Source organism: Coenobita brevimanus, chromosome 55 (genome assembly GCF_032717465.1).
Source record: "Coenobita brevimanus isolate Jiangsu-jjx chromosome 55, ASM3271746v2, whole genome shotgun sequence".
In the NCBI taxonomy this organism is placed as follows: domain Eukaryota; kingdom Metazoa; phylum Arthropoda; class Malacostraca; order Decapoda; family Coenobitidae; genus Coenobita; species Coenobita brevimanus.
In genome coordinates, this window is record NC_137008.1 from 63,720,147 (window position 1) to 63,745,048 (window position 24,902).

General features: G+C 41.4%; 2 protein-coding genes across 2 annotated transcripts in view; both read right to left on the minus strand.

Annotated features, from left to right (window-relative positions):
- Nucleotides 1–22,787, minus strand: part of LOC145401352 (angiotensin-converting enzyme-like) — a 41,766-nt gene extending 18,979 nt beyond the window's left edge. Inside the window, exons 1-14 of the mRNA XM_080273676.1 lie at nucleotides 22,657–22,787; nucleotides 19,812–19,896; nucleotides 12,017–12,175; nucleotides 10,748–10,844; nucleotides 9,839–9,982; nucleotides 8,989–9,119; nucleotides 8,409–8,517; nucleotides 6,134–6,231; nucleotides 5,285–5,466; nucleotides 4,554–4,678; nucleotides 4,013–4,182; nucleotides 3,196–3,401; nucleotides 2,623–2,745; nucleotides 1,958–2,121 (exon numbers count right to left, since the gene is read on the minus strand). Coding sequence (XP_080129802.1) covers nucleotides 1,958–2,121; nucleotides 2,623–2,745; nucleotides 3,196–3,401; nucleotides 4,013–4,182; nucleotides 4,554–4,678; nucleotides 5,285–5,466; nucleotides 6,134–6,231; nucleotides 8,409–8,517; nucleotides 8,989–9,119; nucleotides 9,839–9,982; nucleotides 10,748–10,844; nucleotides 12,017–12,175; nucleotides 19,812–19,896; nucleotides 22,657–22,787 — 1,924 coding nt within the window. The remainder of the gene's footprint in view (nucleotides 1–1,957; nucleotides 2,122–2,622; nucleotides 2,746–3,195; nucleotides 3,402–4,012; nucleotides 4,183–4,553; nucleotides 4,679–5,284; nucleotides 5,467–6,133; nucleotides 6,232–8,408; nucleotides 8,518–8,988; nucleotides 9,120–9,838; nucleotides 9,983–10,747; nucleotides 10,845–12,016; nucleotides 12,176–19,811; nucleotides 19,897–22,656) is intronic.
- LOC145401354 (uncharacterized) overlaps nucleotides 1–24,902 on the minus strand; it is a 162,134-nt gene that overhangs the window by 28,436 nt on the left and 108,796 nt on the right. The window lies entirely within an intron of this gene.

The window sequence follows — 24,902 nt, forward strand, 5'->3', positions numbered from 1 at the left end:
AATCCTGCGGCAAGGAAAACTCTAGTACTTGTGTCTGCGGGCAAGAACAGATTCACACGAGGACATGGTGATTTGTTTACAAATGACCGCGAGGCACTGCTAGCCGTGTCGGCTCTCAAAAACACAGGCATGTGACAACTTGACTTTGCTATCTGTTTCAGCTGACAGAAGCTGCTCGCACGATGGCAACTTTTGGCCCAGTGTGACGCCACCATTAGTCTTATAGGTAGGTTAGGTCAGCATATTGTTATGGTTTGGTTAGGTTAAGATAAGTTAGACCACATTAGGTTAGATTAGATTAGCCTCATGGTTAGGTCAGTTCAGGTCAGGTTAAGTCAGAGTGGACTAGGTTAAATTAGCCTCAAGGTTAGGCCAGGTCAGGTCAGGTTAGGTAAGGTAAGGTTAGCTTTGGCTAGGCTAGGTTAGTCTATTATGGTTAGGTCAGGTCACGTTAGGTTTGGTAATGTTAGGTCAAATAAGGCTAGGTTAGGTTATCTATTTTGGTTAGGACAGATCAGGATACGGAAGGCTAGATTAGGTTAGATTAGAGTTACCTGGAGATAAGAGAACAGCGACTATCCTGGAAAAATGAAACTTAGTGAGTGGTACTGAAAGGGCCTGAAGTGAGGGCATAATTATACAGTAAGGGCAGATTTAACACCTTCAGTCCCATGACTTTTTTTTTAGTTCCTGCTACCTCTAGACGATTTTTACTCAGCTTTGGGATACATCTCTAGGGGCGTCACGGTTAATGGGGGCTATTATATAACTTCTCCATTTCGAAAAGTCACTCCTAAAAATGTATTAAATAGCTTTATGGTTGCAAGAATGAGGCAGAGAAAAAAAAGTCATCAGAATTAAGATGTCAATGCCGGAATCACTTAACTGTAAAGGATTTTTTTGACTGGAACTGTACATTGGGCTGGAGAATTTATGTACATTAACGGACATAAATACTGATCTACTTCAAATCAATAGTTGGACATTGAACGAAAACTTCTGAAACCCAGCGATCCTGCTTTCGGATCCATCAAGATTTCTCAGAATAGAATAATAGTTCGCCTTAAGTGTGGAACGATATTTTGTCCCCAGCTGTACGTGGCTCTGGCTGGCATATGACCATACTCCTTTCACCTTAACTTGGCCCAGGTTTTCGTCCTTTTGCAACTTTTTCACGCAGCTCAGTGCCAGAACAAGACGTTACTATGGCTCTTCATTCTTTTTCACTGCACTTCTTCGTGACTAGTATCATAACCTAGTGTCAATCTACAACGGAGCACTCAAGATGGAGAACTGGCAGTTTTAGGCCATGTTATTGCAAAATGAGCATCGTGATTTTATTTTTTACTTGATGTTACTAGAAGATACTTAAGCCATGATAGACTGTTGTCACCAAGAGTACTTTTGTGTCAGTGAGACAGTAAAAGAAACATCAAGTGAGACAGAGGGCATGAAAAGAGACAGAGATAGGATAGGCATCCACTTACTGCCTCGTTCAGTACACTGCTCAAGATTCAGCACCTCAAGACACAGAGAAAGACATAGAGATGGAGATAGAGATAAACACATTAAAAAGAGACAAAAACAAAACACACACACACACACACACACACACACACACACACACACACACACACAAACAGAAGGCAAAAGTCAGAGCCATAGATCCATCCACTTAGTTCTCCATTCAATGCACTGCCAACTTTTGAGGAGATTTTTGCCTGGACTTCTGTATCTCAAAAGACAAAGGTACATAGATGGAGACAGAGAAAGATGCAGAGAGACGAATACAATGAAGGAGAGAGAGAAAAAAAAACGGCGACATAGAAACAGGTGGCGACATAGAAAGATGGACAGACACATTGAAAGAGACAGACAGAAAAAAAAAAAAAAGGAGAGAGAGAGAGAGAGAGAGAGAAAGACGGCAAAAGACAGACACACAGGTCCATTCACTTACTTCCCCATCCAATGCACTGTCCATTAATGAGCAGTTCCTCTTCCAGGAAAGCAATGAGGGGCTGGAAGTAGTCGATGATGGGTTGGGGGTCCATGTCTGATGAGCCTCCTAGTTCGCTGAGCACCTTAGGCCACGGTTCCGAAAAGCCCTTCTCCATTGCTGTCCTGTGGGGTAAGAAGAAATCCCTGTAGATAACTGGGATTACCTGCACATACCTGGAAGTACCTGAAGAGGAACCTTCACGTGGTGGAGTGTGGTCCTGAGTGGAGTAACTGTGGCGTCCACCCGGGGACAAACCTCATATTTCCCTGCAGTTTGCTGTGGGAAAGACCGTGGTCCGACTCTGCCTCGGTGCTGTCTACTACAAGGGAACGTTGGTTCCCTACACAGCCTACAGTACGTACTGAACTCTACCTGCAGGACGGTCTCACAAATAAGTTGCTTACCTATGGCCGATGGGTCTGCTCGGCAAGATAGACTGGAGTAAAGCAACAACAACCTGAAGAAACCTGACTTATCCATTTTCATGTACCTGCTAATACCTAAAAATGCATGTACGCACATAACATCTATATATTATGTGTACGGTATGTGTGTGTGTGTGTGTGTGTGTGTGTGTGTGTGTGTGTGTGTGTGTGTGTGTGTGTGTGTGTATACCAACCCACCTAAGTATGAGGCCCGCGTCCTGGTTGTTATAGATGTCACAGCTGAAGAGGGGTCCAGTGTGCCCTGCCGCTTCACACAGCCGCTTGTGGAACTGGAACTGCACGATGAAGCTCACAAAGTACCTGAGCGGGACAGGAGGAGGGGTTTATAATATCATCGTCATCACTATCATCATTTTCATCGTCATCATCATCATCTTTAGCAGCAGCGACAGCATTATCAACTTCATCGCCAATCATCGTCATCACCGCCTTCATCACCACCATCATTTTCATCATCATCGATATCATCATCACCATCGTCAATGTCATCTTCATTATTAACATCAGCAAGCCATCATTACTACCAATCATCATCGTCATCATCACCATCATCTCCACCACAATCATTATCATCTTATCACCAACACCATTTTCACTATCAATACCACCACTATCCTCACCATCATCATTATCAACCTTCTACTTCTTCTTTTTTTTTTTTTTTTTTTTTTTTTACATAGCACGGCACTTCGATAATTATTTTTTTTTAAAGGACACGAAACAGAAAATACCGACAAGATATCACACTACCTGATGTAAGGGACGTTGGCGGGAACATGATACTTTGCACCAGGGTCAAAGAACTCCTCCCCACGCACGCCTTCAGGGGGGGATACGCCCTGCAAAGACTCCCTCAGATTCCACCAGCCGGCATTGAGGTTCTCTGAGGTGATTGATCCGTCGAACACACCCCAGCGGTACTTGTCAATCAGGTAACCGAAAGGCAGGAAGGCGATCTGGGAGGGGTGAAGTGGATTAGGTTACTGTACTCTTTTTACTCTAACTTAACCTAAAATTGCCCTCTCTCCATCTGGAATGCTTAGTTGTAATATTAGATTAAAGCTAGGATATCCTGCTGGTCACGATGAGGGCAATGGATGTAGAGACACAGCATTGCCTTTTTCTGCCACTGAGCTACGTGAAATAAGCTTCAAGGGACAAAAATCTGGCCCAAGTTAAGGAGGGAGAACTACAGTGGAATCAACAGAGGAAGTGTTTGTATGTCAGGCGTGCATTTTCGCTGAGAAGCTCCCTAGCACTTCTGTCCTTCCTGATCATTTCGACTTGTGGTGCATTAATATTAACGTTTATGTTGTTTATGAAGGCTATTCTATATCGATGACAGTAGTAGTAGTAGTAGAAGTAGTAGTAGTAGTAGTAGTAGCAATAGTAGTAGTAGTAGTAGTAGTAGTAGTAGTAGTAGTAGCAGCAGCAGCTATACAGTAGAGGTAGTTGACGGACGTTTGTATAACCGAGCAGTGGAGCCAATTGGTTTATATCAGTGCCACCGCGAGAAGGCGTTTCTCTCAGGCAGCCTCTTCCACAATAACGTGAGTACAAGACAGACCTTATCGAGCGCCATCTTCATGAGGAAATTAAGGTCGCGCTTCTCATCGTCGGTGTACTTGGAGTCAGGTGCCTTGTCCCGGCGACTTGGCGTCAGACCCAGAATGTTCTCCAGATGCTGAGGGGTTGACACGGACAGGGCGATCAGGTCTCCAATGGCCTCGTGGAAACCTGACAGAGGGAAGAGGTCATTAGTATCCTGTATGTACTTGGAAATCATCATCACCTTATTCCCTTTATAGGCCTGGGATATTCTTATGGTGCCAGGCGTCGATGTAGTTAGAAATCATCATCATCGTCATGTTCCTAAACCGTATCCATATATCAAACGTGAGACGTGCAAAGGAACAGAAAGTCATCAGTGTCCTATATACTGTATTTAGAAATAATCCGATAAAAATAAGCATAAAAAACTCCTAACCTACTACCTAATAATAATGATAATGATAATAATAATAATAATAATAATAATAGTAATAATAATAATAATAATAATAATAATAACCAGAGTTTTCTCTCAAAATATCATGTGTATTACTGACCTGGGTTGGCGGAGTCCCTGAAGACATGGGGCTGGTTCCTATAGGCCATGAAGTACTCAATGTGGCCCATCTCGTGGTGGACCGTCACAAGATCCTCCATGTTCACCTCAGTGCACATCTTGATCCTGTGGGAAGCAGATTGAGAAATTACAGACATGATTCCACTAAGCCGTCAGAAATCGAAAATGGTGCTGGAGAGGGAAGCCATCATGTGGTGACACTGATATAACTAGGTGCCTCAACTGCCTGGTTATACAAACGTCCCTCAACTACTTCCCTCTCCTGCAAAAGAAGGATGGTAGACCGCAGGAGAATGCGTGACTAAAGCCTAGGGAATCACGTTTCGAATGAACCTGGGGCTATAAGAACTACTACCACAACTGGGGTTTGAAATTATTTATATTACTGTCACCACCAGAAATATTTAATTCTTACTTTCGGACGATTTTCCTTAGGTTATGAATGCCTTCCTGTTCTCTATGTGCCAAACAACACCTAAAGGAAGTGAGAAATATAAACTTTTTCTTGCCGCCACCAGACGATTTAATTCCGGCTTATGAGTGGCTTCTAATACTTTAAGGATTAAAAATTAAGGTGAACGTCTAAACTATTACATTCTTCCTGTTGCCTGACGATTTTACTCAATTTATGAGACGTTTCCCATCCCCTGAGAACTAAAAACAATCTCAAATAATTCCTTCATGGTGACGAATCTAAGCACCTGAACCCACCTGAAATCCTCGCTCCCAGGGCCCAGACAGAAGTCCTCCGCTGAAGCATGACACACTATGGTCTTACCCCAGGCCGTCTGGTTGATGACGCTCTTGTCCCAGAAGGTCTGCGTCATCGGGAACAGGTCCAAGCTCTTGAAGAAGTCCTCGGCGGCGTCAAACATTTGCTGGATGTCCCAACCCTGGAAGACACACACATTTACACCTTTACTGGATAACAGGTATGCTGGTTATATATAATTTAATGCTTGTATTGTAGAATAGACAAATATTAATAACGTCCTGGGCGGCGTCAAACATTTTCTGGATGTCCCAACCCTGGAAAACACACACATTTATATCTTTACTGGACGATGTGTATGCTGATTAGAATTTTTTTTAACTTGTAGAACAGACACATTAATAAAGTCCTCCACATCGTTAGTCATTTGATGGATATCCCCATCCTGGAACAGTTTGCCAAACATCAGGAAGGTGTTCTTGGGTTAATTTTGAGAATTAATTAAATTTTCAATCTTTAGGGAGTACAATTACTGATGAATTTTAGAAGAGGATATGAGACGAAGAGGAACCATATTGTTGTAAATGAAGAGATTATGAGAACAAGTTGTGAAAAAGTGATACAGGTTATGAGAATTGCCTAAAAGAAGAGGTCATGAGATGAGGCTATGAAGAGAAAAGCACCCACATTCTATCAAGCGAAGAGGTGTGTGTGTGTGTGTGTGTGTGTGTGTGTGTGTGTGTGTGTGTGTGTGTGTGTGTGTGTGTGTGTGTGTGTGTGTGTGTGTGTGTGTGTGTGTGTGTGTGTGTGTGTGTGTGTGTGTGTGTGTGTGTGTGTGTGCAACGTACATTCTCCACCATACTGTCGGTGATGTCGAAGGTAGGCATCTCCGGGAAGGGCATCACGAAGCGAGCGATGTTGCCCCACTCCTGAGCCCACATGTTACCTGGAAGCAGAGACGGGGGATTAATTATAAGAGTACAGGTAAAAAAAAAAATAAAGAAAAAGAAACAGAATAAGAGGAGAAATAAAAATGTCATAATGTCACAAATAAAATGACAATAGTAAAAAGAACAAAGGAAGAAAATAAAAAATAATAATCTCATTTATTATTCACACCTGACGATGGGGTGAGGTAAGATCCAGTAAACAGGGCAAGAGAAAGTATGGAAGAGGGAACACTATCAACAGCATGCTAATAATAAAAATAAACGAAGAACTAGATGCAATATGATGAAAAAATACATCCATAAACTGATAAAAAATGTAAAATCAGTTAAACAAAATCAGTACAATTCGATAACTATGGCAAAAATACAAAGATAAAAAATAAATGGAGCAGAATTAATGTGATAAAATAAATAACTAAACAACAGTCGATACAAGCACGTAAAAATAAATGAGTGATCTTACTGGGAATGAAAGGTTGCATTTTTCCATTATGATACCGCAACAGAATTATTTATTTATTTATTTTTTACGTGAGAGAGCTGAAGGGATAAAAAGCATAATGTCAGTGTTCTCTCTGTACCTATGTGTGTGTGTGTGTGTGTGTGTGTGTGTGTGTGTGTGTGTGTGTGTGTGACATTTTCTGTGCTCCCTGTACGTCTTAGCACCTCAGCATGTGTCTAAGGACGTGCTCTCGGCTGAATTAAAGTGTTTAGCAATTAACCAGCATGAAAATTCTTTTAGGTGTTTCTCAAGTACTTGAAAGGTCAACCGGTTAAGTGTGATTAATCCTTATTATATTATACTGTAGATATTGCCAGAGAGAGAGAAGGGGGGGAGGGTTGAAGATGATTTTTGTCTGATTTAGTGTAATTTACTTCGTTTGTTTACTTATGTATTTATCTATCTGTCAATTTATCTATCTACCCATCTATACATTATATCTACTATAATCATCATCATCATCATCATCATCATCATTAGTATTAGCATTAGTATTAGTATGAACACTAATAGTTTCCTTTTTTCTAGGGGGAACGAAATGCGGCGACTACCCCTAATTAATATTATTTTTCTTGTTTCCTTGTTTCTCTTTTTCCTTTTTTCTTTTTTTTTCTCTATGACTGAACTGTGGGACTATACGCCTGGCGACAGATAGCGACAGAAACTTGACATCTGGCCGCATCAATAACAGCTCATTTTTCATCTTCTTCTTCCTCTTTTTCTTCTGCTTGTTCTTTCTTCTTCTTCTTCTTGTTCTTTTTTCCTGTTCTTCACTGTCTTTTTCTTCTTTAACCCTTCATTTTGAATTGGCCTAAAATTTCCATCTCTCCATCCTGCAGACTGAGATTTAACAAGAGCTCAGCACAAGAATATGATGCTAGTCACGAAGAAGCGCTGGGAAAAAAGGGGGTACAGTCATAGTATTTACTCATTCTCTCCTTGAGCTACAGGAAACAAGCTACAGAAGGACGAAAATATCCGCAAGTTAAGGACGGCGAATTACAGTCACGAAGAAGTGCGACGGAAAGGATGTGTTGTTCCGCCAATGAGCTGAGTGAATTAAACTACAAAAAGGGTAAAAAAAAAAAAAAAAAAAAATCCCAGGCTATGAATATACCTTGCTAATGACTGTGTGTGTGTGTGAGAGCCAAGGTTTTATCAGGCAGCTGCACGGCGATAACACAGACTAACTGGATATGTGATAAGCCCATTAATTAAGCTCCGTTATGGCCTGCTGTGTGTGGATCTATTTCCTAGACGTGTACAGTTCCCGACGATCATAGTTATCATCATCATCATCATCACGATCATTTTCATAATAACAATAAGAGTAATAACAAAAATATGTTTATCTATCTAGCTATCTGTCTATTCATATACCATTATAATACATACATACATACATATATATAAACGGCACCTTATCTATGGTATCTATCTGTCTATTTATCTGACTGTCTGTCTATCTAGCTGGCTATCCATCAATCTGTCCATTAGTTTGTCTAGCTGACTATCCATCTTTCTATTCTCTCTCTCTCTCTCTCTCTCTCTCTGTATACCTATCTACTCGTATTTAATCTAGCCATCTCTATCTACCCATTTATCTTTCGATATAATACCTATCTGCCTGTCTATACTTCTTCTATCTATCTGTCTATCTATCTATCTTACCCAGGATATGAGAGGGGATGGGTCCGGTAGGGTCTATCTTCCCCGGGTAAACATCCTGCAGACGCATCCTAACGTAGGCGTGTACCTTCTTGTACAGCTGCTCGGATACCTGTAGGAGAAGAGTGTGCGGTAAGGGGTTAAGTGCGCGGTAAAGGGTTAAGTGTGCGGTAAAGAGTTTAGTGTGCGGTACAGGTTTATGAATTATCAGATAACTACTACATGAGAGAGAGAGAGAGAGAGAGAGAGAGAGAGAGAGAGAGAGAGAGAGAGAGAGAGATGGTGGTGATGGTGGGAGAAAGTAAGAGAGAAAGCAATATCCAAATACCTTTATGTCCTCTTGTCTTACATGAGATCATCTGCAAAAACTCTTCAAGGCTGATAGAGAGAGAGACTGAGAATGTATAAGAGGGGAGAGACAGAGAGAAGGGAGAAAAGGGGGAAATCAAAAAATAGCTAGAGACAGACAGAGAATAAATGAGTGAGAGAGACGGAGCGAAAGCGAGAAAGGAAGACTGAGAAAGTGAGAAAGAAAGCATTGAAAAACCTAAATACTGTATCTGTACGCCTTCCTGGCCCTTACCTGCGTCCACACAGCATCCACCATTTGTCTAAACTCCTCCTGACTGAGACTGTCCCCGCCTGTGAATTCATCTGCCTCCCTTTGCGTCACCGTGTACCCGTTTAGCCAGTACTCCCCTGTGTCCACGAACCCTGGGAGGGAAAGGATGATAAATGCGTCAGCTAGGAAGCTCCACACGGCGAAAGAAAGAAAGAAAAAAAAAAAAAAAACAGAAAAGAGAGTAAAAATGAAGGAGAAAACTACAAAGAATTATGGAACGTCTGCTGTTATTACTGAAAGAAAGGATAAAAATAATGACGGAAAAGGAGGGAAAAAGAAAAGGGAAAACGACAAAACATGAAGGAACGTCGGGTATTATTTTCAGACACAAAGAAAATTAACGAAGGGTGTGCAGAGTAATCCTTCATCCATGTACCATCAAGAACAGAAGCCTGGATGATGAGCTGGAAGAATATAACACGGGTAAGGGGGCGTTACATATGGACCATCCGATACAGCACACTCAGGGGCAAAAGTTCATCCACTATTTCAACGCGTCTACTTTATACTTAAGGCATGTCCGTCACTTTCTTCTCTGACACATCATATCCCCTGAGAATCATCTACGGACAGAGAAACACACCAAGCCTCTCTCATCCTAGGAATATCAGCCTGCAGAGGAAGGCGAAAGGCTGAAAATGTAAAATATATATGGCAAATGGTTATCCCCTTCAGTACAACACAAGCCTCCATCCACCTACCATCCAGTGGTGCCATGTAACTGGTACCTGAACAAAATCTAACATGAACAAGGGGAGGCGCAATATATGAACCACTCTCCACAGCCCAATACAAGCCTTCCTCCACGTACCGTCCAGCGTGGCGGCCTGGTTGGAGAGCTCGACGAATCTGATATAGTCGTCCCTCATCAGCTTGCCAGACTTATCCCGCCATTCCTCCCACACGTACCGCAGCTCGTCCCAGTCTTCAGAGGTTGCCATGATCGCCTCCACGTCTGTGCAGGCGTGGGGATAGGTTAGTTTTTTTGCCATTTCATCCATTAACTGCGGTTGGTGATTTGGGGAATTTTATTTAGGCTAACAGAAGATTATTTTGTTAAGCTATTCAAAAGGTTAACACCGCTTACGTAATTACAGCATGATTTCGACTATCGTTCCCAATTGATCTGTTCCCAATTTAACTAACCACTTTGTATGTTTCCTTTATGTCTGTTTCCATTATATCTAATACTGTACTATTATATCTAGTACCATAATATCTTCCCAGTACATCTTCCATTATATTTTTTCCCAGTTATGTTTGTTCCCATTATCATTTATCTGTTTCTTTTATAGTCCCAGTATGGCTTCTTCCAGCAGATTCAAACCTGTACCTGAAATCTATATCTAAGCCTGAGTAATTAATCAAAACCTATACATATCACTTGAATCTGGATCTGAATTCTAAATCTGAATTCTGAAACTTAAATAATCTGAGATCTTAATCAGAAATCTTAATCTGAACTCATGATCTGATACAGGAATCTGATCCCCTAGTCTGAGTTTTGGATTTGAACTTGAGACCGGACCCTAAATCTAATCAGGACATATGAATCCGATAACCTAATGCGACTCTGAAATCTGAAACTAAATCCGAATCTGGAAAATTAAAATGATCGTAATTTATATATATATAGTCTGAAATTTAACCATGAAATCTAAACCTAAAATCTTTAAAAATAAGAAGAAAAGGCAGGTAAATAAAAACCATTCTCCCGTACCTGGTTCCAACTGGAGGTCACACTGGGTAGGGTTGTAGTAGTCACAGATGGTGGCCGTGCTGTAGATCGTCTCCATGTTCGCCTGAAGGTTCTTGTACTGTGGGTAAGAGAGAATCATGTCTGTCACCCAAATTTAGGCAGAAATCACACAAAATCAAACAAATTAACCAAATCTTTGAGAATAATTGAAAATCAGTAAAAATTCCCGCCTCTTAAGTTCTTTTACTGAGGGTGAGAGAGGAAATGGCCTTAAAGTCAAACTCATTCAAAAACACTCCAAATCACACACAATCACTTAAATTCTTTCAGAATTACACAGAATCACTTAAGATCACTCAAACTTATGCACAGTCACCCAAAATCTCTCAAAATCACACAAATCACTTAAAATTAACTCAACACTCCCGCCTGCAGGACGTCTTTTTGGTTGTATCATATTCCCGTTACCTCCAGACGATTTTATTCAACATCTGATAGATTTATGGAACTGGAGGGGGTTAGACATAGCTTCCATTACTATGCTGAATAAAATCGTTAGGAAATAGCAAGAGCAGAATCAAAATATCCCAGGCTGAGAGGAGAGGAGGGCCGAAAAATGTTAACCTCTTCAAATCGATTACTTTTTTTTGCTTTTATTTATTTATTTATTTATTTTTTGCTCGCCCAGACGATTTAATTAGGCTTGGGAGAGACTCTGAGGGCTGGATGTTAGATATGACCCTCATCAATTCCTTTTATACTAGAGCTGAATTTAAAAATATAGTTTCATGAAAGGCCTGGTGATACCGTGAAGAAAATGCAAAATACTTCATCGGATTGAATGGGTTAATAAATGAATGTTAATCACTCACCGAAAGGATAAATAACCAAATAATGATAAGCAGAAGCAAAATTACTCCATCCCTCTTTCTCAGAATCAAAAAATAAGCTGCACAATTTCACTCTATTTTTCGATTTTTTAAAAGTCTTAGATGCACTGCCTACGCACTTTTTATAAAATGAAAGATTTATATTAGTTTTACGCGAAAGCAAATTACATTTTTTTTCCCCCCAAGGACGATGATTTTTGTCGTTGGTTCTATTATTATTCCTTTGAGGTGTAGAGTCCCGAGGCTAGGCTAAGTTAGGGCAAGTTAGCTTGGGATAGGTTAGGTTAGGTCAAGTTACATTATCCTAGCTTAGATTAGGTGAGGTTAAATCAGGCAGGGTTAGCTTAGATTTAGATTACAAGCAGAACTAGTGCATCCCAGAACCCCACACACGCCTTACCTCCGTGAGTGACGCATCATCGAGTGCCCCAGGTCCCTGCTTGCTGAGGAACCTAAAGCGGCGGTAGAGTTCCGTGTCCGTGAAGCCCTCATAGGCGTACTCCGAGGCGTTCACTGCCGCTTCGCCCTTGAAGCTCATGTACCGAACGGCGGCCTCATTCTGTGGGAGGAGAGAGAAAGAGAGAAGTTAGTGAAGGAAAGAGATAGGGTAAGTGTGAGAAACTTGGAGGTATTTTCAATGCATCTCCACTCTTGAAACTGAAGTACTGTAAAAAGGCTTCATTTTGAGAGAGAGAGAGAGAGAGAGAGAGAGAGAGAGAGAGAGAGAGAGAGAGAGAGAGAGAGAGAGAGAGAGAGAGAGACGTTTTATTCTTGCTACCTGCAGACGACTTTAAGCAACTTGGGCAAGATATGCTGAACGGGTTGATGAAGGCTGCGTCTAACCCTACCAGTTCGAAAAGTGTCTCTTGAGCTGAATAAAACCGTCTGAAGGTTCTTTGCCACCTTCAACCAGCATCTACGTGGAATAACACACGATAAATCTTCACCAAGTTAAGGTGAAGGAACCATAGCCATAGGTTTCTCATCGTCTTTGTCATCACATTTCACCTCCATCGTTATCATTTTATCTACACTTAAAGATATCACTCCCACTCATCATGTTTACCTTCAGGAACACACTGCCTCTGATATAAGAATTACAAGGCTGAACTGTAAGGTTAGGTGGTACAGTACGCTTCGTGGTGCCTCTTCCTTAGCGACTTATTTTTATATATAACACTTAGAAGGCCGAACTGTAAATTTAGCTGGTATAAGACGCTTCTAGTGCCTCTCCCGTAGCGATGTCTCTATCTTACAGCATTTTTTTTTTTTCCATTGTAGGTTGGGTATATGTGTTTGCATCGACACTGATTCATAACGGGGGATTATTAACGTCTAATGTCCTGCATAAATCGCTGAAGGATAGGCGTTACGAAATCTGTACCTAAGAAGACTCGTATTTTTAAGCCATTAAATCTGATTTCTTGTTTTTTTTTTATGTTCTTCCGGTTAATGAAAATACGGTTTTATACAACTTAAAAGGGACGGCCATAGGTGAGCGGGTTATTAAAGGCACAGAAATATTAACTCTGTCACGGTCGAGAAAATTCTATCATTAATTTATTATATTCCAGCTAGACGATTTTATTCAGCTGAGAGTGAGTCATGGGAAACGTTATCTGGCTGTGGGAGGGATGACTGAACTGTTTTTTAATTATTTTTTTTAATCTCTAACATGACATATGACCTGATACGTACGTTGTTTACAAATCAGGAACTATCTTAAAGGGGTGATATTTCGGGGTCGCGTAATGGATGGCTCGAGATAGGCCAGCGATCAACCCCTTCAGTACGATGGCGTCATGGTGTAGTTCATTCTTCTTATTACCAGACGATTTTATTCAGCTTTGGAGAGAGAGAGGGGGTTCTGGTCCATTTCTGCTTCAGCTGGACGATTTTGCATCAATTTAGAGGATTTTTTTTTTTTTTAGAACTAGAGAGGTTAGATGCGGCCTTCATTAACCCCTTCACTACGAGAGGCCTTCCCTATGCAGAATAAAATCGTCTGGTGGTAGCAATAAATAAATAAATAAATAAATCCTTAGGTTGAGGGGAAGGGAAGTGTGAACTGATTTATTTTAATCTTCAATGTGGCAAGATCTGTAGCCCCCGGTTCATTGGAAACATGAACCCAGTGGACAGCAGGCTGAAGTTAACCTTTTCCTGCAGGCCACCATTCTTCATTTGGGGAACAGGGAGAGTTAAGGGACGATTGTATAACCGGACAGCTGAGCCACCCAGTCATATCGGTGCCACCACATGAAGGAGTCCCTCTCCAGCCCCTATCTTTAACGTGATTGATACGAACTGATACACAATGTTGTTTGCATGACATGTAATTTCTTAAACACTGATATTTGGGGGTTACACAAGCGACATGTTGATAAATGATAAAGACTGTCAGATAAAGGACCTCACTGATTTCCTTTACCCGTAACCCTCCAGTATGATACAGATTATTACCAGCTGCGACAATGAAGCTGGTATTGATTTCAATTTGTCTGTCTGTGTGTGTATGTATCTGTTAGCACGATAACTTCGCAACGCTCGAGATATCATAGAGAATTTTACAGGTGTATAGCAGGGATGAAAATCTCCTGGAGATGAGGAGATGGCAGTTTTAGGTCACGTTAGGGGAAAGAGGGTATAGTTACGTATTCTTAACGTACTGATAGCTCTGTCTGTTATCATATTACAAAGACTGATAAGTAACAAGGATTTAAGGGTCAAAAGATTACACCGACTTATATTTATATCGAGTATACCAATTATATATTCTATTTACTGATTAAACTGCATATCCTTGACGCTGCGATATCTCTGTCTGTTAACATACTAGACAGGCTGATAAGTAGCAAGAATTTATGAGTTAAAAGATTTCATTGAGACGTTTTTATCTTTGAGCATGATTTTTTAACGATTGTATCCTTCACACGATTACATTTTTGTCTGCAATACAATATAGCCTTAAGATTATACACAAAGAATTCGTGAGCCAATAGATTTAACTTATTTATCTTTAAGAGTATATTCAAGAGTACTTACTGGAATTTAAGATAGTCATTTTGCTGGAAGGAGGTTAATGAAGGCAATATCTAACCTCTTCAGTTCCAAAAGCCTCTCCTAAGCTGAAGAAAACCACCCGCAGACACCAAATTACAACTAAAAAAAGAACAAAGAAAAAAAGGAACAGTATTGAAGGAATGACTCGACCAACTCCATAGGTGTAGTAATTTGTGAGGCCTGATATTATAAGGAAAGAGCCAGAGGGACTCGTTTCCTTCCTATTATCCCTTTTTTGGCATTTCTGGATTTTTTCTCTCCCACTTTTAGCATCCATTTTTCCCCTTCTTACTTTCTCAACTCTACCTTCCATCTCTCAAATAGTTTCTCCCTCCTCTGTCATCTATCTCTCCACTACTTACAGTTCTATCTCTACTCCCATCTCTCACAAGGTCTCTCCCTCCTCTATCACACTTCTATCTCTCCCTCCCAACCTCTTTATCTCTCCCACTTTCATTATCTTCTCCACTTTCTCCTGTTCCATTCCCCCTCCTCTAACCGTCTCTCTCACCACCATCATCCACCTCCCCACCTCAGCATTCCATTTCTCAATTTTATCATCTAACTTACCGCTTTTACTGTTCCGTAGGTCTGTCATTCACTTCGTCACTTTCTCTTCTTCCATCTCTCCCACCTGCATCATACACTTCTCACACCTTTCACCTCTCCATCTCTCTCGCCTCCACCCTCCACCTCTCCTCTCAGAATATCATCTCTCCCCGACTTCATCATCTTGCAAGGGCATCTCGAAGTGAAGCCATCTCGGGACTGACTTACTCGCTTTCTTAGGCAGGGATGAGAACTTTGTTGACACTGTTTTGATCCAGTCTTTCCCTGTATACACACATGTACACACACTTACATGCATATACCCGTACACAGCACATGCACATATGGACTGACATACAATTACAGGCATACATACACACCCATGCACATGCACATACACATGCATACATACATTTATCCACAATGTATAGACAGATAGTCACAAATAAAGAAACAGACAGACAGGCAGGTAGAGAGGTATATAAAAAGACAGACAGAGAGACAGACAGATAGACTGATACGCAAGTTGACAGATGGATAGATACAGATATTTACTGTACATTTTGCCATGTACCTTGACTCTCTCTCTCTCTCTCTCTCTCTCTCTCTCTAATGAAATAAGACTCTGTATTTCAGATTACATGAATGCAAACTTCATCCCTGTTACTTGTCTCTGTCGTTCCTATGTAACTTACTTCGAATATTTTCAGCCAGTAAGGTATTGTTTCTCTTTATTTCCTGCACAGGTCATTGCCAGATGGTTTAGAGAGCGAGGGAGAGCCTTCCTGTTGTTCAACCCTTGTCTTTACTTCTGTTAATAAAGAACAACTAAACTATTGAGGTTAAGGTCAGACCACTTCACTGGGACCGTCATATCTGTGTGGTCTGGGTATATGTCTAGGCAACTCTATGTAACTCCCTCTTGAAGCAACTGTCGCACCAACTCACTATCCCCACCTCACCATTCACTATCACCAACTTACCACTCACTATCACCACCTCACCACTCGCTCTCGCTCACTCCTCTATCGCACTATTACCATCTCACTACTCACTATCACAAACCTCACCACCACACCACTCACTCTGACCACGCCAACACTCACCATCACCAATCTCACCACCATACCACACCGTTCACTATCACCACCTTACCACTCACTCTCGTCCTCTCCCCCATCTCACCATCTCATTATCACCACCTCACCACTCACTCTCGCCCACTCCCTCATCTCTCCATCTCATTATCACCACCTCACCACTCGCTATCACCACATCACCACGCAGGATATCGCCTGGTAATCAACTAGGAGAGTGGCACTTATCTTCTTCCCTCTTGACTAATTGCGTCATTCCTTCCCACAACACCTGACTGACCCTTTCGCATAACGCTGGGGGATGGTGGACACTGGGAATAATTGGCGTATCTGGACCATTACCTGTAAATTTCGTTTCTTAAGTCTCTGTTACGTTCGGCAATTATATTCAGGTAAGATTCAATAAGATGCTTGTGTTCCTCTCCTCCACAAGATCCCATGAAAACTCTGTTAAATGGAATCGACTGCCGGTAGCCATATTGACAGGAGGTAACGCTCAGTCAAGCTGAAATTAAAAACAACGGGTCTGTCATCTTAACCTGGCCCAGATATTCGTCCTCTTGCAGCTTATTTCATGTAGCTCAAGGCCAGATTATTACTACAGCTCTACGTCCTAATATTGATTTATTGTCACAACTCGATATTCAAGATGGAGATATGGAAATTTTATGACAAGACAGATTAAAAGGAGTACAGGATCAGAGAAGGGCACTTTATTCCAACAATGTAAAATGAAGACTTCTATCATGAGTTTACAAGAATTTCGGTGACGCTTGAAAACTTACACACCGAGTCATGGGTTGGCTTTCGTCTGTCTGTCTTATCATCCAAGAGAACTAACACAAATTATCACATAAAGACTCATTATGATGCAGATAATGGCGGTGGAGTTTTCCTGCATATACGTAAGACTGACAACATAGGCACATCCACCACGTAAGGCCGTCAAAAGATGCACATACACGAACACAAACCATCATCTCCACTGCAGACAAAATCGTAATAGTAATGAGAGCGTAGTTACCCTATGTATTCGTAATCTTGTCAAAATTTGTGTACACAACATGTAAGTTTGTCAAAAGACGCAAACACACTCCGTAAGACTGTTAACATACGCATTCACACTATGTGAGACTGTCAAAATACCTTACGCATACACACTACGTAAGATTGTCAAAATACGCATATACGCTACGTAATGCGGCGAAAATAAAACATATACACACTACATAAGACTGCCAAAATAAGCATATACAGTGCATTACAATTAACTGTCTTCTCTATACGCATTATCATACAAATGTGATGTCTGTGAGGTTTTCCCGCGCAAATACGTCAAGATGGCCATAGATACTTTCACATTACAGGTGGGAATATTGAGCTAGTTTTTCCTAATGTTGCTGAGCATTACTTAACTCACTGGTGACATCATTTACTGTCTAATGGAGGCTACATCTAACCCCTAACAGAGAAGACTATCCCTTTAAAACCAATCCTACGAGTTGAAATTATGGATAGGAAAACAAGAAGACTTCCCCCACCCCATCAAACCCTATCCATCCAGTGTCTATGGTCCATCTATCCGTCCAGTAATCTTCGTATCCCCCTAGAGACAGTCCCCTCTCTTAACCTTGCTGCTCCACTGATAAGCTGTGTCCCCAGTTAGCAATACAACACTACTGCCTCATAATCTATTTTTCAGGAATTCTATCTATCCAGCAAATAATCTATCTGTCTAACAGTCTGTCCACCCAGCAGTCTATCTTTTCATCCAACCACTTGTCTATCAATATGGTCTATCCATCCAGCCGTATATTCCCCCAGCTATCCATCCATCCGACACAAAACTTAGTCTATCTATTCATCTGACAATCTATCCACCTATCACTCATCCTAGTTCCCTCATCCCCTACCCCCTATCCCTCTCTTTCACTAATATTCCCAGTGTATCCAGTGTTCAATCAGTCCAGTTCAATCCGGCCCATCTATCCATCCATCTATCCACGTAAGCGATGGAGAGGGGCGCCTTCGCGTGGTGGCACCCATATATCCGAGTGGCTCTGCTGTTCGCTTATACAAACGTCCCTCAGCTGACTCCCTATCCCCGTGATGAAGGATGGTGGACCGCAAGAGAAATGCAACTAAAGCCTTAAGTCCACCGGGTTTACGATTCTGATGAGCCTGGGATTGCAACTAATAATAATAATAATAATAATAATAATAATTACAACAACAACAACAACTACTACTACTACTACTGATACCACCACCACCACCACCACCACCACCACCACCACCACCACCACTACTACTGCTACTACTACTGCAGCTGCTCTCCAGACAACTTCCCAGCCTAATACCCCCTTTAAAGGCTCCCCTTATCCTTTATCCCCTACATCCCAGACTACCAATTAACCCTCTGCCAACTCCTACTGGGCCGCCTTAGTTAGTGCTTGGGGACAGGACGCCAACCCTCTCAAGATCTCTTCACTACCTGTGTTGTGTACCGTTTCGGACATGGCACACATCGCTCCAGAAATGCTACACATCGTTTCAGACATGGTACACATCACCTCGGACATGCTAGACATCGCTTCAGATATGTCCATATTACATCATTTCAGATGTAGTCACTCAGCTGCACTTCACTTCAGACATGATACTGGAGAGAGAGAGAGAGAGAGAGAGAGAGAGAGAGAGACGCCCTTAACTGGTGTCCCCGACATAACCCGTCAACGATGTGAAAGCCGTAATACTGTTTGTGTGTGTGTGTGTGTGTGTGTGTGTGTGTGTGTGTGTGTGTGTGTGTGTGTGGACCTCATACCCAATACACACTCTCCCCATCAGATTGGTTAGCACTAATACATCTTCCTAACTAGGTCACAAGGGACGCTAGTGTGTGTGTGTGTGTGTGTGTGTGTGTGTGTGTGTGTGTGTGCCAGCTAATATTACACCGAGCAACAGCACTACCCACGCCCGCACCCTGATAGGATTGTACCGAGTTTGTCATTGTCTCTGAAGCGTTAGCCTTTACCTCTGAGTACGGGGAAAGAAGAAGAAGAAAATATAATGATGATGATGATGATGATGATGAAGAGAAAGAGGAAGAAGAAGAGGAAGAAGATGAAGATGATGATGATGATGATAATGATTACGATGATGAAGAGAAAAAAGAAGAATTGTGGAAAAAGAAGAATAAGAATAAGAAGAAGAAAAAGAAGGAAAAGATGATGATGATGATGATTATGAATTAAGCCACCAAGAATTCGGTCTCAAATCAAACAGGAGCAACTGGACATGCTGGAAAATCATTCACGGCCACTTCCTCCTTGTCCGTGTAGATAAAACTTACGTCAAGGTCTAACATACAAAACAAATCGGCAAGGAAGAGGTGTTACAAATCAGGTCAACTAGAATACGGTCTCAAATCATACAGGCACAACTGGACATGCTGGAAAAGACTGGACATGCTGGAAAATAACTCACAGCCACTTGCTCCTTGTCCGGGTCCTCAACGTCCGTGATGTACTCCCATCGCGCCACCATCTCGAGATTGCACTCATAGCTGTATCTGTTGGCAGGCAAGGAGAGGGTTAGGTCAAGTGAGAGAGAGAGAGAGAGAGAGAGAGTTCACCTAATTACATGAAAGAGAAAAAAATCAGCCAAATGCCCTACATAGATATACATTTTGAGGGATAACTACCGAAAAGAAAATGTGGCTAGATAGTTAACCCTCTCATGATAGGGACAGCTCTAGTTATTTATAACAGGTAACGTCTGGCAATTTTATTCAGATGAGTGAGTCATTGGTGCCGGAGTGTTAGCCGCTTGAGCCCGATTTTTTTTTTTTTTTTTTTTACGTATTCTTGCTACACCCACATGATTTTATTCAGCTTAAGGGATGCTGTTTAAACTCTCTCTCTCTCTCTCGTCTGGAGTTGCCCTGAATTAGATACCCAAGTGTATCTCCACCTGTAAAGTGTCTATCATTTCATTTTTTTTTTTTTTTAACTCCAGACGATCTCATTCGGCTCAGGAGAGACTTTTCGAACAGGTGGTGTTAGACTGCAGCCTCCATCAACCCTCCCGACCACCAGGAAACTCTAAATTAAATTAAATAGTCTCTTAGCGACCGGAATAAAACCGAAGTGACGTACTTTGGTGATCAACGAATCCATCCACTTCGGAAACTCAAGCCTGAAGTGAGAAGAATCGTCGTGGTAGCAAGAAAAAATAAAAAGGCGTCATCGCATTAAAAGTATTAAGGATTTCGAAACTCTGAAACGCCCTTGACTCCAACTCAGTGGCATCGAGTTACGTTGAGGCCACGTAACTTGAGCCGCGTCTGACTCAAAAATACGCCTCTGCCATGATTTTAGGCCAAGTTGGAGAGAAGAGAATGGGCGGATCTGGATAGTCTGGTGTGTGTGTGTGTGTGTGTGTGTGTGTGTGTGTGTGTGTTATTGACTGTTGTATTGTATTTTAATGATTTCTGCAAACAAAATGTATCTACACTCCTCACTCCTTAAAAAATATCTCTCCTTGTTGTACATCCATTTTCGTCGTGTACCAAGATATTTTCATTCCCTTTTCTCCGCTACCGACGCTTTTTAGTTAATTCTAAAACATCCGTAAAAAAGTAGAAAAGATCTGGATGTACTCTCTCTCTCTCTCTCTCTCTCTCTCTCTCTCTCCGATCAGAAGCTGTATTCAGACCAATTTTTAAAGCTTAATCTGCGCATCTGGTCTTTTATTTCTTTTTCTTTTAGCCTCTTGAATCCGTTCTCTCTCTCTCTCTCTCTCTCTCTCTCTCTCTCTCTCTCTCTCTGTATCTCCTGAAGAACTAATAAAAAAAGGTCTGATGGTGACCTGAGTAAAATTTTTAAATGCGTCATCGAAATGAAGGTGTTAATTCAATCAAGATCAAAACCAAACTAGGGCGAAGAGAATGTGATAAACACAAGACAAAAAATTTCTGAATACAGCTGACTGATATACGGTGCGTTGTAAGAACTGGTTAAGATCATTTGTGAATATGGGCCACAGAAAGCAAATAAAAAAGGGAAAGAAAAAACTATAAGGGTGTTTAATCATTTCTTAACTTCAGGAGTCAAAGGTCACATACATACATACATTCTCGTACATACATACATACAGACTCTATCTCTATCTATCTTTCTATCTATCTATCTATTTGTGTCTCAAGCCGTACAAATATAATGAAAGAATATATAATGGGATGTTGAAACTTCATAGCTCAACAAGATAAAATCTGTGTAAAGCAAACCATTTACACATTAACCTTATCTATTGATCCATCACCCCCTTCACAATCGCTATCATCATTCTTATTTACACATGGTTTTCATCACGTGACTCACCGTTTCCTATCTGACACTGTTTTTACAAGAGAAAGACAATATAAAACCCATAATACTCTGTAATTTTTTCGCAGTCATATTAGGTCACCAAAACTGCAGTCTTGCTCAATAGTCAGTTCGTACTAGACGGAGTATTACCAGAGTGAATGCGAGTGAGGTGGAGGGGGAGAAAGGGAGACTATGAGGTGGAGGTGGAGAAAGGGAGACTCAAGGATGAGGCTGAGGATGAGTTGGAAAGGCATAAGACTGAGGGTGGTGTGAGTTGTTGGAAAGATTCCTTGATGGTGTAGAACTAGGTGAGAGGCGATTTGTTCATGGCTACCCCTCCAGAACTGAGGTGTCTGGCTATAGACAGACAGACAGACATAATAACATGGTGAAGATAAAGGAGTGGAAGGAGCAATCTACAATCGGTAACAGATGTTATCTCTCCTGCTTCTCCCTCCACAGACTGTTCAACATCAGTCTGGTGAAAAAGCAACAACCGACGCTGATAACACTATTCTATGACCAAATGAAGTCATCTGTGCCCAATGCTACGGATGCACATAACTGAGTTCAAAAGTCCATGGAGACAGAAATACAGGACTTTTGATCAAGATAATACACACGATTTTGTTCCTGGATGGACGCCGCATTTGCGTCTTTCTACCTTGGTACCATGGGCACCACAGCAGGCTTCACTTCAAAACGTAAAATGGTTATGGGGTAGCTACCCACCATTGCAAATGACTTCCTGAGTTACAAGAAGCCATCAAATTTGTCACTCACTGTAGAGCCACCTCAAGTGGAAAGAAGAGTAACAAAAAGCTGCAGGAAAGAGAGGGAGAAGTAAGAAAGGAGGGCAGACACACAGGTAGAATGAGAAAGGGGAAGAAAGAAGTAGAGAGAGAGAGAGAGAGAGAGAGAGAGAGAGAGAGAGAGAGAATAACACATAATAACCATACTACCTCACATCCAGCTCTTTCATGAACTCTTCTCCCTCGGTCTCGTCTGTGATCAAGGCGTTACAGACAGGGGGCACGAGGACTGCCGCCCCCACGAGGACGAAAATCAAACATTTCACCCAACTACCTTCCATCCTCCTCACCCCACGCGTCAATTCTCGCGACTGACCCCTCCTGGCCAACCCCACCGTGATAACCGTCTGAGTAATGGGTCTTGTTATCGGCACCGGAGAGTTAACAGAGATAAGGTTTTAGAGTCTTACCTCAGCTGTCACTCTTGAAATAACCTCCACCCCTCTTCGCCCGACTCCCCCACTTATCTCTCTCTCTCTCTCTCTTCTTCAATCTTCATTTTCTCCCACATCTCCCCCTCTAGCAAACCTCCATTTTTTTTTTTTCCCTAACTCCTATCTCCCTTTTTTCTCCCATGCCCCTCCCTCCCCCATCTCACCCCCCAGTCCTCTCTCTCTCTCTCTCTCTCTCTCTCTCTCTCTCTCTCTCTCTCTCTCTTATAAACGTCGTCTATGTGGTGTTATACAATGTAGTAAGTGGGATGCCACAGTGTTTTGACAGCAAATTGAACCCTTGTCTCTAGTCAAATGGTAAATTAGCGGTTTCAGACGGTCATTTATAGACAATTCTAATGTTGAATGATTCAGTTGATCTACGACCTCATTCTTGTCGCAAATATCGAAACAAGAAATAGTCTTAGAGGGCACATACCTCCACCAAAGCCTACATCAGTCAACTCAAATCACGCCCAAAATTTAATAAGGAATTTGGGGGTTTGACTGTTGATTGAAGGAGAGGATGGTCCGTGCAACTAGGCAAACTTTTGGTAGCTTTTCCTCTGTCGTTTTTATATCTTGCGCTATGAACCCTACCTAACCCCATCCTCAGGTGAGACAAAAGGTTGGAATAATGATAATGATGATGATGATGATGATCATGCCCCAGTTATGCAAATTAGTGGACTACCTTCGATTTTGACACTGTTAGGATATTTTTACATCACGCTTCGCACCCAGTCAGTACGAGTAATATCATAATGCATTCACATTAAACTGATCCAGACTTTCATCATTTTGCAGCTTATTTCGCGTTGCTCAGTGACAGAAAGACAATACTGTGGCAGTATGTCTTTTCTGTAGTACTTCTTCGTGACTAGCCTCATATTCTAGTGTTAATCTATTGTTATAACTCAGCATTCAAGATGCAGGGATGACAAATTTATGTCAAGGAAAAGTGAAATGAGGATAGTCAAGCGTCCAGTACCATTGCATATTCCATTTTTTTTTTTCCAAAGTCCACCAAATCCTCTATTATTCAGAATTATATGATATCTCAAATTATCATGTTATTTTGAGGCTTAGTGATCTCTCTTGGATCCCAGTGAACAGTATTAGCCAAAAATACACACCCGCTTCCCTTTCCCCTCCCCATTGTTTTTCATATCTTGTAAAACACTTGTGGTTTGAGAGTAATATTTTGACTTATTTTTACCTCGCTTCGTCCCCCTATCAGTAAACATTAACCAAAAATAACCCATCTCATGCCTGTTTATCTAAGTACTGATTGATTGACTCATTATTAGTTATTTAACTTTTCTTTCATTCATCTATTCGTATTTACTTATTTATTAATCTATCCATTTATTTGTATTTACTACTTTTTTTTAATGTATCCGACTCTGGGCATAGGCTTCACAGCCTGCTCTCAAGGCTCAGTGTCCTCCTACATATCATACACCTCTACATGTCACCACTTCGGCTATTTACTGTATATAGTATTGACACAGCCCGTATAAGTAACATACAAAAGGATATTAACTTCAAAGGCAGAAAATGCACTCGTAAGGAGGAAGTCCTGTGGACCTTTCAACATAAAGGTCACCAGTATGATCCTTTTATTTCCCTCTTCCCCTGAACCAGGGTTTGTCAAACTTTGTCACTTCATTCCCCACTCGCGAGATCTTAACATCCTCGTGGCCCCCCCATCAGTTTTCTATCAAGCCCCTCACAAATGATAATGATAAAAAAAAGATTTGTGCTCTCCATTTTTTGTAATGCTTACAGCTATCAATCAGAATGCATATTTCGTTACATATCAGTGGGATGGATGACACTGTTTGCTTTCACTGATTCGAATGATTTGAGGTTGAGTCACTGACAACGCACACCTCATAATTATCTGGGCCCACATCCAACCGTTTTTGGTTTTACTTTTAATGTGTAGAAGGGTGGGGAAAC